The sequence below is a fragment of the Rhineura floridana genome, chromosome 1 (genome assembly GCF_030035675.1).
Source record: "Rhineura floridana isolate rRhiFlo1 chromosome 1, rRhiFlo1.hap2, whole genome shotgun sequence".
Lineage (NCBI taxonomy): Eukaryota > Metazoa > Chordata > Lepidosauria > Squamata > Rhineuridae > Rhineura > Rhineura floridana.
Window position 1 is genome coordinate 105,368,694 of NC_084480.1, and position 13,088 is coordinate 105,381,781.

The window sequence follows — 13,088 nt, forward strand, 5'->3', positions numbered from 1 at the left end:
CGTCTTGCAGCTAGTGAATTGCCTTGTAAGGAGCGCGCTCACGCCACTTCTTTAGCTAATAAGAACAGTTTCCTTCGTTGAGTCTCAGAGAGCAGAAAGATGCTCCCTTTGTTTGTATTTATCTTGTTGCCTTCCCCCTTTAAGCACTTTCATGAAGAACAGCCGGAGGGAGAGAAAACGGAAAGCCATTCTGTGCTAAACAAGCTCCCCCCTCCCCGTAACTTGGTAACATTAAAAATAAACCAATTTGGGGCTGCTATTACTACCACGAATGTGACATAAATGCCGACAAAAAGCGGGACACAGGGTTGTCGTAACAATCCTTGAGTCCCTTGTCAGTGGCAGCTCTAGAGTAACCAAGAGGTTCGACCTCACAGGCGCTTCTTCTCTCAATGCTGGACCAGCCCGGGGGGGGGGGACTGTCAGCGAGCGCAGGAGTGTGTGCGCGCGCGTGCGCGCAGGGTGTGGCGCGACGAGAAGGTGGGAACGTTCACAGCTGCGGACCCGCTTGCCTAATTTCCCTGATAGGAAGGGAGTGGTGGTTCCCTCTGCTACCTCGGTGAACCGAGGAGAAGCACCTGGAAAGCTCAACTTATTATTTGCTCCCTTTCTCCGCCAAGAAGATGGGGAAGAAGTGGAGGAGTCCTAGTGAGGCGGAGAAAGGCGGTTGTACGAACCAGGAAGAACTTGGCAGGCGAAGGAGCAGGAGCGCTAGTCGCGGGAGGTTTGCGGAGTCTTGGAAGAGGTTAAGTTCCAGACAAGGCTCTACCAAACACTCCGGACTCCAGTCGCAGCAGCCTCCGGTGAGTGCCTCAGGTGCGCCGCCACCGGCTTTTTCATTCTGGCACCCTTTGTGGCGCGTAAACTTCTACGCATTTTTAGCAGTGGACCTCTCTTGTGAATAAGTGTCAGGTGGCCGGTCACCTCTAGGGCGACGTTCATCTTGTGAGAGATGTTTAGGAGAATTCATTTTGTAGCCCGACTTGGTTTGTGGGGAGAGCTTGATGGTGAGCCTTTGGCAAGATCAAAGCGCCCAGTACGTGCTCATGTAGAACAGGAACGAGAATGCCGGGCTGTGCGCTCTCTTGGGATGGGTCGATCCAGTCAGTCAGCGCGCCCCTCCTTCCTCAAGGCACGGCGCTTTTGGGAAGGCTTGCGAAACTAAGGTACATAGGCGCTGTGGGCTGCTCGACTTAAGTCAGGTTGAACAAGCTAACAGCGGAACGGTTTGTGCGTCGAACCGCTCTATGGCACAGCCTGTATACATTACCAGAGTCATAGCAGGTTGGGAAATAATTGGCCACCGAAATCCTATCCAGCCATTTTCTCAAGAATTATGGACCTAATATTTCCCACCTTGACCTAAATGGCAAATGCACTTGTTTTTATAGTAGTTTATCATACTGGCAAAATGTCAAGAGTATTATGCTACTGCAACACATTTTCCCCAAGTGTAAACTTCAAAGTGTCTGTTATTTCATTGGCTGTATACAGGCGTTAATGAGTACTGGCAATGAATAAAAATAATGTGTAGTTTTCAGTAGGTACAAGATGAGAAATTCTCACTCTGTAAAGAAAGCTTGGCACTTCTGAAAAATATGCCCTAAACTCTGCAGCTGATTTTAGGGAAGAAATCTACCTGTTACTTATGCCTGACAAAACACTGGCTTAGCTGCTTAACTACTCTGTACAAATGAGGTTTTGTTTTGTTTTTCTTTTGATATGAGCATGGTTGTTGAACTGATGCTAACATTTGTATGGATAGTGGAATGGTATGCTAAAATTGCTTTGACTATGCATCTTGTTTTAACACATTCTGAACTGTAGTATGTTTCTTTTAATCCTGTTAAATTATACATATTCATCACTATTTGGCTTCTGAAAAGATTTAGCTAGAGAGATGCATTTGTGCTTTGTTTCTGAAAATCACTGAATCTCTGAAAAAATGCAGAACATTTAAATCTATGGTATCTTAGGGGTGTTACTAGTTACAATGGTTCTTTGATAATGGGTAGTGTATAAGGCCACATAAGGCCACGTTGAATTGCTGTCATTCTGAGAAGGGTGACATTTTAGGGGAAGGGGCATAGCTCAGTGCTACAGGATCAGCCTTGCATGCAAATGGTTCCAGGATCAATTCCAGGCATCTCCAGGTACGACTGGGTGGGAACCCTGCCTGAAACCCTGGAAGAGCTGGTGCCAGTCAGTGTAGGTAATATTGAGCTAGATGGGCTAGTACTCTGACATAAGGCCGCTTTCTATGTTTATATAAGCACAGCTGAAACTTGAGGTGGGGAGGGGGATATGGATTAGTAGCTTTGCAATGTTTGCTTTACTTTGGTTTTTAATATAGTGAAATGTTCTACTTTTTTTCTTAAAACATTCTTTAAAATTGTATAACTGTGTTTTGATTTATGATAGATGTGGTTTTGATTTTTTTTTAAAGCATTGATGTATTAGTTGTTGAGCTGGAATGAAAACATCAACAGGTTGCAGCAGGACAGCAATGAGAAGATCTAATGGCAAAGGGGAAAACTTGATGTAGAGTGGGTGCCATGACAACCAAAATCTGGAGAAGCAACTTGATTCTGACACAGATGATATAGAACTCTAATACTGTATATTGATAAATGTGTATTATCTTTAAAAGTTCATGTGCCATGTGAACAAGTATTTGAAATCTAGTATTTGACTCTGTACCTGAATATCAGAGAAAATTCAATGACAATCTGTGATAGCTATAAATTATATGTAGAAGCTGCAGTACATTATCAACAATGATTCTGAATGAGATGCTGGAAAATGGCAACAGGTTGTCATAACAGAAATAGGGGGGTAATAGGTATGTATAAATAGACATTTGTTACCTGCACAACATCTGAGTAGGATGTGGGAATAACTAATATAGAGAAAAGTTGATGTTTCAGATAGAGCTGTTTCTGGTGAAGAATGTGTATTGGCAAGTGCTATCAAAACAATTATGGAAAGGCAGAAAACAGCATAAAATAACAGGTAGTGTGAAAAAGTCAAAGGTGTTTATAGCTGTGTCACCTAGGATAATATATATTTACTTCTGATGTATGAAAACCGTTCTGTGTGTTCAATAGGATCTGTGCACATCATTTTCATTCAGTTATGCCCCTTGTGCTGTGCCGTAAAAGTTTTGCCACCCTCCTCAATTCCCCAAACCAGAGTGTTTTATTTTTGGCTTATCCTTTTTGTTTAAAAAGACAACCTCTCAAAACTTTTGCTTAAATTACAATTCAACAATATTAAATTAGAACATCCATGATAATGTTCAACAGACGGGGGAAAATATCTGGCTGTCCAGATTCCTAAATACTGAAAAGGAGTGAGATATCAAAACAGTTGGGGATTGGAATATAGCATGGCACAGATTCTTTCAGGAGGTATGTTTTTATCTAGTTTGGATACAATTTGCCTTAGTCTTTTGTTATCCCAGGGCCAAACTAAATGAGACACTGGAGATCCATGATTGGATATTCTGTTTTTTTCTTTTTGCATTTCTTTTAAAAGCAGCTTTGGGGATATTGCATTGTGACCAGAATGGTTGCTGAAAATTTGCTAATCTTTCTCCCTTGCCATTTTATGTAATAGGGCAAATAGCCTGATGAGGGAGGATTTAAACGGGATAAAGTGTGTGTGTGTTGTGTGTGCGTGTGTGGCTTAACTTCTACCAGCACTGTGTTCCACATCCAGTTCCTCCTCCTCCTTTGTACCTGCTTTCAAAATAAGTTTAAAGAGACAGAAGATCATATCATTGATCTCCATCTAATCTAGTTTGGCCCTCAGCTGTTCCTAATTCTTCTTTGTTTCTGCATCACTGCTCTTTCTATTTCTGATTATGATGGTGCAGTGCCAATATCCATTTTCCTTGCAACTGCCCTTTTATCAAGCAACTGCAAGCATTCAAGCATGTCTAGAATGCTTGCATTGAGCTGGTATATATGTTTCCACCCTCCATCAAATCTGGATGTAGCTCAGTGCCTCTTTTGCAGTTGCTACCATCTCATCAGGAACAGTAAATTTGTCTTTTCTCTCTCAATTAATGTAGAATTCTTAAGACTGAAATTCTAAGTACCAATAATATGAAGTAAGACCTATTGAACTCTTGTGGGGTCTAATTGTGAGGAAACCTGCCTTTGCTTGTGATGGATAAAGCTTGGGATATATTTCACAGTGAACTTATTTCAAGCAAAATACATTTAGGATCAAAGATTTTGCTTTTCTTGGTCTCATTTTAGAGCACAATCAATATGAAGTTGTGCTCTTAAACTTCATTGATGCTTGGATGCTAACTACCACAACTGTTCATTGCTGCCTCCTCCCCTCCATGAAAGGAAATGCCTTTCTGCTTGTGCTAGTCACCCATACGTCCAAGCCAGAGTAGTTAACACTCCTGTTGTATTTCCATTGTCCAAGAGAGAATAGGTTAATGGGTACACTGGACAGGGTCTTTTCTGTAGCAGTGCCCTGATTGCGGAACTCTTTCTGCAGGGAGATCAGAGTTGGGCCCATCTTTGCCTACTTTAGGTGGACTGTAAACAGTTTTGTTCTACCTTGCTTTGGCAGATTTTAAGTTCTGCTTTAATAATGGGTTTGTTCTGTTTAATTTGTATATTAGTATTTTTGTGTTGTATATGTGATTAGAAGGGAGATTTGTAAATACTTTAAATAAACAAGTAAATCTGTGTAGTAAGTAGTTTTTACTTGGGTCTTTCAACCCATTTCTAAGTAACCCTGTACTCAGAAGTTTGGGCTTTCTCTCAAGTAAGTGTATATAAGTATTTCAGCTTTAATCCACGGTCCAACATATAGATCCAGGGCATGTTGGAGGTCTGTAAGTGTGACCACAATCTCAATAACTGTTTTGGAAAGTTTGTTTTATTTGCTGCACATAAGAGAATTGAGGAAGAGAGTGAGAATGTTCCCTTTTTGTAATACACTCTGCTTGGGTTAAGGGCACCCTCTGGGGGAACTGCCAGTGCTTCTTGCCTGGTGGGGATCTGGGGGATGTCCTTGTGAGCCTAATATGCACATCAGTATGTGCATGTGAGCACATAATATGTGCACATACTGAGCACATAATATGCACATAATGCCAGTATGGCGGGGCCAGTTTGCGCAGGCTGGACCCACACCCTTGGTTCTACTAGCAAGGAAGGACAAGTTCTTCCCCATCCTGTGCTGGGGAGCCACAGCCACCAGCTGATTGACATGCCCAGAGGACTGGAAGGAAATCTCCCTACCAGATAGGTTTTATCCTCACCTGCCCAAATAAGGTTGAATTTGGTTAATTTGGTTCAATTGGTTTAAAGTTTGAAAAAGTTGTTATATTTTTAATAAATATAACATTATTCCAAGTTCTGTGTCACAAGTCTTCTTTCAGGTGTGGTGGCAATGTCCCCTTTTTGTATTTCACTCTGCTTTTTTAAAATTCATTTTCAGTATAATCATGACAAGGAGGGTACAGGTATGAACTCCAACCATTGACAAATCACAAACAAGAAATTTCACACATTGCATATCAGCAACACACTGAAAGTGTAAGCTCACACTCCTACAGATTCAGGAAGGCTTTTGGATAACAAGAATTAAGGTCTAGGCACATGATTGGACCAGAAAGGCTTTCGATTGTCCAGGACTAGAGATGTGAAGGCCCAGAAAAAAACCAAAAATGTTTTTTTGAAGCTTTTTTGTTTTTTCCCAAAATATTGGAAAAATTGAAAAAAAATGAAGAAAAATGGATTATGGAATGTTTTATTTTAACATGATGAATAAAATGTTTTATTGAATCTTGGTCCCCCCTTTTTCTCAGTTTTTTTTATGGGAATGGGTGCTTTATGTCTGTTTGACACTGTGGAGGACTAGCAGAGACATAATTTTCTTTGTTATTAATGTTGATGGTTTCTTCTGTTTTTTTAAATTGTTTTTTGCCTGCTCCTCATAAAGTGGTAAAACGAATGAGGTTCCTTACAGTTTAGGATCTTGTAGATCCATTTGTTACAATTTTTTTTTAAAAAAAGTAAATTCAATTTGTAACAATTGTTTGAATAAAATGTACTTTTAATATACCAAATGTGATAATTTTATGCCAGACCAAGTTGTACATAATTACATTTGATGTTCCTGAAGTAACAAAGTGTATTTCAATCTGTAAAAAGTGCTAATATTGCATTTTTTCAATTTTTCTAAAACTTTCAATTTTTTCTGGAAAAAACACTTTTTTTCCCCATGGCTTCAAAATTTCTGGAAATTTTACAGCTCTAGCCAGGACATGTGAGAAAGGTCAAGAAAGACCACCAGGTTTCTGCACATTTGTTCAGTTTCATCAGGGCTGGCTCCATGTTTCTGGGGGCCCTTGGGCATAGGGTATCAGTGGGCCCTTTCCCTCTCCTTTTCCTCATCAAACCACATTCCTCCTCCCTTGTAGCCCCACTCCTTTCAAAGAAAACTAATTTTTGCCAATATTGCAACTCCCTCTTATAAAATACAAATACAAAATTTTGATTTATCTCAATTTGTTGGGGTAAACTTACCTACTTTGTAGACCTCAGATTCTAAGAATTTATTCTTGTTTACCATTTTAATGATAGGCAGATTATATGAATAGTATCAGAGCCTGGGATCTTCCACAAAATGTACTGAGAAATAATTCTCAGTTTTTCTGCTGACTTCTCAACTTTAATGTTTTCACAGACAGAAAAGTGTCTCTGTGTGGGGACTGAATCTATCCTTTCCTGTCATTTGCAAAGATATTTGAAAAAAAACACTTCAAATAAACATTTCAATTCTTCACTAGGATTTTCTACTCGTATAGAAGCTGCCTTATACTGAGTCAGATTATTGGTCCACCTAGCCCAGTAATGTCAGACTCTACACTGACTGGAAGCAGCTCTCCAGAGTTTCAGGCAGGAGTCTCTCCAAGAAGCTCTCTCAGGTTCAGTCCCTGATGATCTCTTCTACAGGGAGGTGCCATTGGGGACTGAACCTGAGGGACCTTCTGCATGCAAGGCGGATGCTGCAATGGCCATTTCACTGCACTCACAACTTGCTCAATTGTGCTGAGATATTTGAAGGCATTCTAGGATTAATCCCTTATTGCCATGTGGCACTGTTATATCAGCACCTAGGCAATCCAAGGACAGAACAGCAGATGAAAGGCTGCCCTTTTAAACAAATACTATAAAATTCCATTTCTCAAAAAAAAAATGGCATTCACAGTAATCGGCTACAATTCACCTACAGTATATGTTAAGAAGTATGTATAGTGTACAAAAATGACACTAAAGGATATTTCCACATCACAGGGCTTACACGCAGAGAAATGTTCAGATATTGTAGACCCATATAAATGCAGATACAACACAATACTCCAGCATGTCTCAGTCCATCAGAAACCCTCATAAAAATGTCTAATGAGAGGAATCACTGTTGATGTCTAGGGCAGAATAAGCACACAACACTGGTAGAGATTTAATGCTATTAATACTACTACTATAGCACTTTGTATGAAGGACTGAAAAAAGGGCCTTTCTAGGGACAAACTATTTGTCTCTGAACATGCTGTGTTACCACTAGGCATTATAAATGTACAAGTTTCCAAGTTAAAGAGACACATGATAACTAGGACCTCCTGCCAGACCTGGTTTAAAATTCCTGCTCAGCCATGAAGCTTGCTGGGTGACCTTGGGCCAGTAACTGTCTCTCAGTCTAACCTACCGTGCAGGGCTGTTTAGAAGATAACATGGGGAGGGGAATAACCATATTTGAGCTCCTTATAGAAAAAGTAGGATATAAATGAAAATAATAATAGAAGCTTCCCTGCTACAGCTGAGGTGGTGGGAAGGCGAGAGGGGAGAGAGAGGGAATTCATATAAAAAGCCCCAGTACAGACCTGAACAATGGAAGCTTGCCTGTAAAAGGAGAGGGAAGGTCCACATACAAACACCAGGTCAGTGGGGCAAAGGGGATGGGGAAGCAATAATGATTAAGGCTGCAATCCAATGCACACTTACCTGGGAGTCCCATTGAAGCCAATGGAGCTTACTTCTGAGTAGTCATTATTGGATTGTAACCTAAGAAAACCAGGAAAATCTTCTTACCCTCCTTCCAAGGTCTACATCCTACTTATAGGCTGCAATTCTAACTACATTTACCTGGGAGGAAGCCCTTCTGAATTCAGCAGGGCTTATTTCTAAGGAGACATTGGAACAGACATAGGGCTCATCCAGACAACTGTAAAATGTGTGACACACCCGTTATGTGTGTTCATTATTTTTCGGTCATCCAAATGATGTCTCGCGCTGTTACACATTTTCACGGGTTAAATCCGCTTCTTGCAATACCAGCAAAAATGCGATTTGCTGTTTAAAATCAGGAATCATCAGCTGTGCCTTCAGGAGTTAGGATGCAATACCACAGACTTTACAGCTGATGGGCGGTTCTTGGGCGTTTCCCCTTGCCCCTTCTCCTCATTCCAGCCAATCATGTATCTGCACTTTTGTGCATGTGCGAGAATAAGCCCAGGAAAATTGAACCAATCATAGCAATGGTGGGGTGTTGTGGGGGGTCTGCAACTACTGCGCAGATGCATTTTATTTTTTGCCAGCCTGCAAACTGGGCGGCCGCTCTGGGTGAGATCTGCAATGCACAGCAAGCGAGAAGGGGGGGATGGTCGGTTTCAGCCTGCCTCCGGAAAGCTTGGTCAATTTCATTCTACTTGCTGGGGTTTTTGCTTCAAATCAGAAAAGCATACATTCCTTTAAGTGTAAAATGGCAAATACAAAGAAGAAAAGGTTTGCTAGTTGGTTTCAAGCCTGCTCTGGAAAGCTTTGTCAATTTCATTCTCTGTGGGAAGGAAAGGGAGAAGGAGGGTGTGTGTGATACGTTTCTTGCTTTTTTGGAGAAATAAGTGCAATTGCCAGTGTGTGTATCTCCTTAAATATCAATAAAGGCAGAAAAGCATACATTCGTTTAAGTGTAATATTGCAAATACAAACAAGGCAGGCGTGAAACCGACCAGCAGCCTTTCCTTCCGAGGCAAGAACTCCTTTACAGCCATACTGTGCTTCGTTGCAAAGGGGGAGAGGAGCATATGTAATTTTTTTGCTGACCAATTGGTTGATAGGGGGAGGTTTTAGAGGCGGAGCTTGGAAAAAGCAAAAAGAATGTAGGGGTCTTACTGCTGTGTGTGCGGGTGCAAACAAGCGTTTTTTTAATTGGGAAAGAGCGAACTAAAAGGCAAAGTGAGGACTATCAGATGACAAACTGAATATGGAAACCGTGGACTATCCCGCTCTGTTTGGATAAGTCCATGGTTAGGCTCTTTTTCAGCCACTCCCCTCCGTATTATGTTGCTTCTGCTGCCACAGGCCAGTAAGCTCCGCCCATCCTCTCATGCCTGAAGTTCAGGAGAGCCTGGGGCAGCTCCTTGGCAACTGGCCTGTCACTTCTCTTCGCTGACAATGGAGCAGCTGAGCAGGACAGACTCTGTTAGCTGCTGTGCAGCTAACCAGGGCTTGCCTGTGCTGCTGCCTGCTGATTCCCTGGCCTGTGCTTATCCTGGGAGGGCCCCCTGGGGCCTTGTGTGAGATTCTGGGCCCTTTGTGAGCTAGCCCCAGGGCTGAATTTCACCACCCCTCTACTGAGTCTGCTCTGTTAAGTCAACTTTTCCTACAACATAATATTCAATGTTTTATTCCTCCACCCTTCCAGTGTAAAGGAGGAGCTGTGGTTCCAGTGGTGTACGATCTATCCCCATTGCTTTTCTGATTGCAATATTTTCTTTTAACACACACAAATCATTGAAGTAAACACACACCCTTCATTTGTAAAGAACAAGGCAAAAGGTTTGGTGGTCTCATTCAGAATTATTAGTGGCTGCACTGGAGAACATGTAGCTTAGATAATGTGTGGCAAACACATAGCCTAAATACCACAATTACCATAAGCTTTGGAAATGTGTAGCACACCTAGACAGCTGTGAGAAGGCTGTTTTGTGTATCACCATGAAAATTGAGAGGGTTGTTAAGCAAGCGTTTCTGAATTCAGAACTATAAGTTTTGTAAGGTTTTGTTTTGAAATGAGCTTATGGGAAGCATCAGAATGGCATGTGGGGGTATTTTCCATTTAACATTGCGGAATGTGAAAAATCCATGCTGGCTATAGTATACAGCCACTCTCGTGGCTGTATAATAATCATAACAAACTCTCATTTCTCTTGTATAGCACTGTATTCTTGGCATGCCTCACAATATTGCAGAAGAGCAGGTGTGGAAACATTGCTGTAAGTTGTGACAGTAGTACATTGGGTACACACAGATTGTGAATGATTTATCTTTCCTAGATCCTGTGACAGGCCTATATTTTTTCCACAAGCTTAATTTAATAAAAAAGCTGTGATGTTGTTTTTCTCATAATCTCTGACATAATTCAGGTGACTGGTGAATTTTTAAAAGGATGAATGACAGTGCTCTTGAGTATAATGGGAAAGAATATTAGATAATATTGTAAATTGGTAACATGCTGATTTATTAGAACTGTTTACTTCCTGTTTCTTCCACAATGAAAATTGCATGAAATTTTCAAATACACAAAGGTGGCTTGAGCAATGGCAGCACTTGAGCAGTGGTTCTTAGCCTTTTATTGGGTCACAGACTCCTTTTGAGAATCTGATGAAAGCTATAGATCCCACAAATATATATTTTTTTACATTGGAAAAAAAAAATTTTTGAACCCAGTTCACAGACCCCCTGAAGCCCATCCATGGACTCCCTGGTTAAGGACCCCTGGTGTAGAGGTTTTGAAGCACCTTTCCTAGTGTTATGAGCATGGGGGTTGGGATGGATGATTCCTGTGGGTCACCTTTCCAGCTTCTGATTTGGAATCCTGTGCCTTGCAATGAGGATCTCTCTGCTGGTCAAATGAGTCTTGTTAACCAAATAGATTGGCCAGGTAAGATAATGGGCCGATCAGTTGCCTAGCAATGGAGAATGGGCCAGGAAGACCCCTTTTGTCATTTAAACTCTACAGGAGAGCCTCCTGCCCCCCACTCCTGGCAGCTAGCAGAAGTTGTGCTTGTAGTTTGAGTGTGTCGAGAGTATTGCTGGGAACTGGAAGGCATAGAGAGACTGGCTCTCTGTGCCATGGCCTTTGGGGTGCCTCCTGCAACCCAGACGGAAGAGCTGGGTATTGGATTGCTGATGCATTGAACCCCCTCCATCCTTGAGCTCAGGTTCGAATGTGTGTAATTTACCATTCTTGGGCAAGGTGATCAAGCGAGTGGTGGCTACTCAGTTACAGACACACTTGGATGAAGCGGATTATTTGGATCCATTCCAGTCGGGCTTCAGGACTGGACATGGAACTGAAACAGCCTTGATCGCTCTGGTGGATGATTTGAGGAGGGCGTTGGACAGAGGTGAACACACATTCCTTGTCCTCCTGGACCTCTCAGCGGCTTTTGATACTGTTGACCATGGTATCCTCCTGGATCGCCTGAGGGGAATGGGAATAGGAGGCACTGTTTTACAGTGGTTCCATTCCTATCTCTCTGATAGGCACCAGTGGGTGGCATTGGGAGATGAGGCTTCAGACCCTTGGCCTCTCAATTGTGGTGTGCCACAGGGTTCTATCCTCTCTCCCATGCTATTCAACATCTATATAAAGCCGCTGGGGGGCATCATCAGGAGATTTGGGCTGCAGTGTCACCAATATGCGGATGACACTCAGCTCTATCTCTCATTTAAGTCCTCACCAGAGATGGCTGTGGTTACCATTTCCAAGTGCCTGGAGGCCGTAAGTGAATGGATGGGAGGAAACAGGCTGAAGCTGAACCCCGACAAGACCGAGGTACTGCTTGTGGGAGATAGGAGGAAGTTGGGTGATTTTGACCTGGTGTTGAATGGGGTAAGATTGCCCCTGAAGGACCAGGTTCACAGCCTCGGTGTTGTTCTTGATTCCCAGCTGTCCATGGAGGCTCAGGTCGTGGTGGTGAGCCGGGCAGCTTGGTATCAATTACATTTGATACAAAGGCTGCGACCCTACCTCCCTGTCCATCTGCTCCCACGGGTGGTACATGCCCTGGTCTCCTCTCGCTTAGACTATTGTAATGCGCTCTACATGGGGCTACCCTTGACGATGGTCCAGAAATTACAGCTGGTACAGAATGTGGCGGCACGTCTGATCAAGAACAGCTGCCGCCGAGACCATATCACTCCAGTACTTAAAGATCTGTACTGGCTACCAGTTGTTTACCGGGCCCAATTCAAGGTGTTGGTTTTAACCTTTAAAGCCCTACACGGTTTTGGTCCAGTTTATCTAAAGGAACGCCTTCAGCATCACCAGATAGGCCGCCAAACGAGATCAGCCTCCCAAGACCTTCTCTCGGTCCCACCAGTCAAAACAGCTAAGCTGGTCCGGACCAGAGAAAGGACATTTTCAATTGTGGCCCCCGCCCTCTGGAACTCTCTGCCTTATGATCTCCACCATGCCCCCTCCCTGTCAGGCTTCCGCCGAGAACTGAAAACATGGTTTTTTAGGCAGGCATTCAAGACCTCTGTCTAATTTAGTTTAAATTTTTGTATGATGGGGGTAGGTTTGGATTGAGTATACTTATTGTTGTTTTGTATTATATGTTATATTTTACTCTATGTTATATTTTAGTCTATGTACACCGCCTAGAGTGGCCGTTAATTTGGCCAGATAGGCGGCCTAGAAATAAAATTTTATTATTATTATTATTATAAATAAATAAACCATATTTCATAAAGACACCGTAGTCTCTGCTGACCTTCTTCCCAAAGGAAACCAAACCCTGGAGGTGCGCAGGGACCCCCGAAATCTCACCGCTCGGAGATTGGGGAAGGCGCACAACACTATTTTTCTCACCACCAAGATAGTAGTCTTTTCTCAGTTTTCTTGGTTTTCCTTTTGACAAGCATACAACTCTGCTTTCACTTGCACAGCAGATAATATCTTTGAGTCAGCATTAAGGCAAATGGGGCATTGCCCCACCAACCTCAGTCAACCCTCAGCCATACTCTGCCTGCCTGCCTTATTACTTA

At 42.5% G+C, this 13,088-nt stretch overlaps 1 protein-coding gene across 2 annotated transcripts in view; it reads left to right on the forward strand.

Annotated features, from left to right (window-relative positions):
• Nucleotides 1-284: 284 nt before the first annotated feature.
• Nucleotides 285-13,088, forward strand: part of TRPM3 (transient receptor potential cation channel subfamily M member 3) — a 550,216-nt gene continuing 537,412 nt past the window's right edge. For both annotated transcript variants that reach the window (XM_061628153.1, XM_061628145.1), the window contains exon 1: nucleotides 285-803. In XM_061628153.1, coding sequence (XP_061484137.1) covers nucleotides 624-803 — 180 coding nt within the window. In that variant the 5' untranslated portion in view covers nucleotides 285-623. The remainder of the gene's footprint in view (nucleotides 804-13,088) is intronic.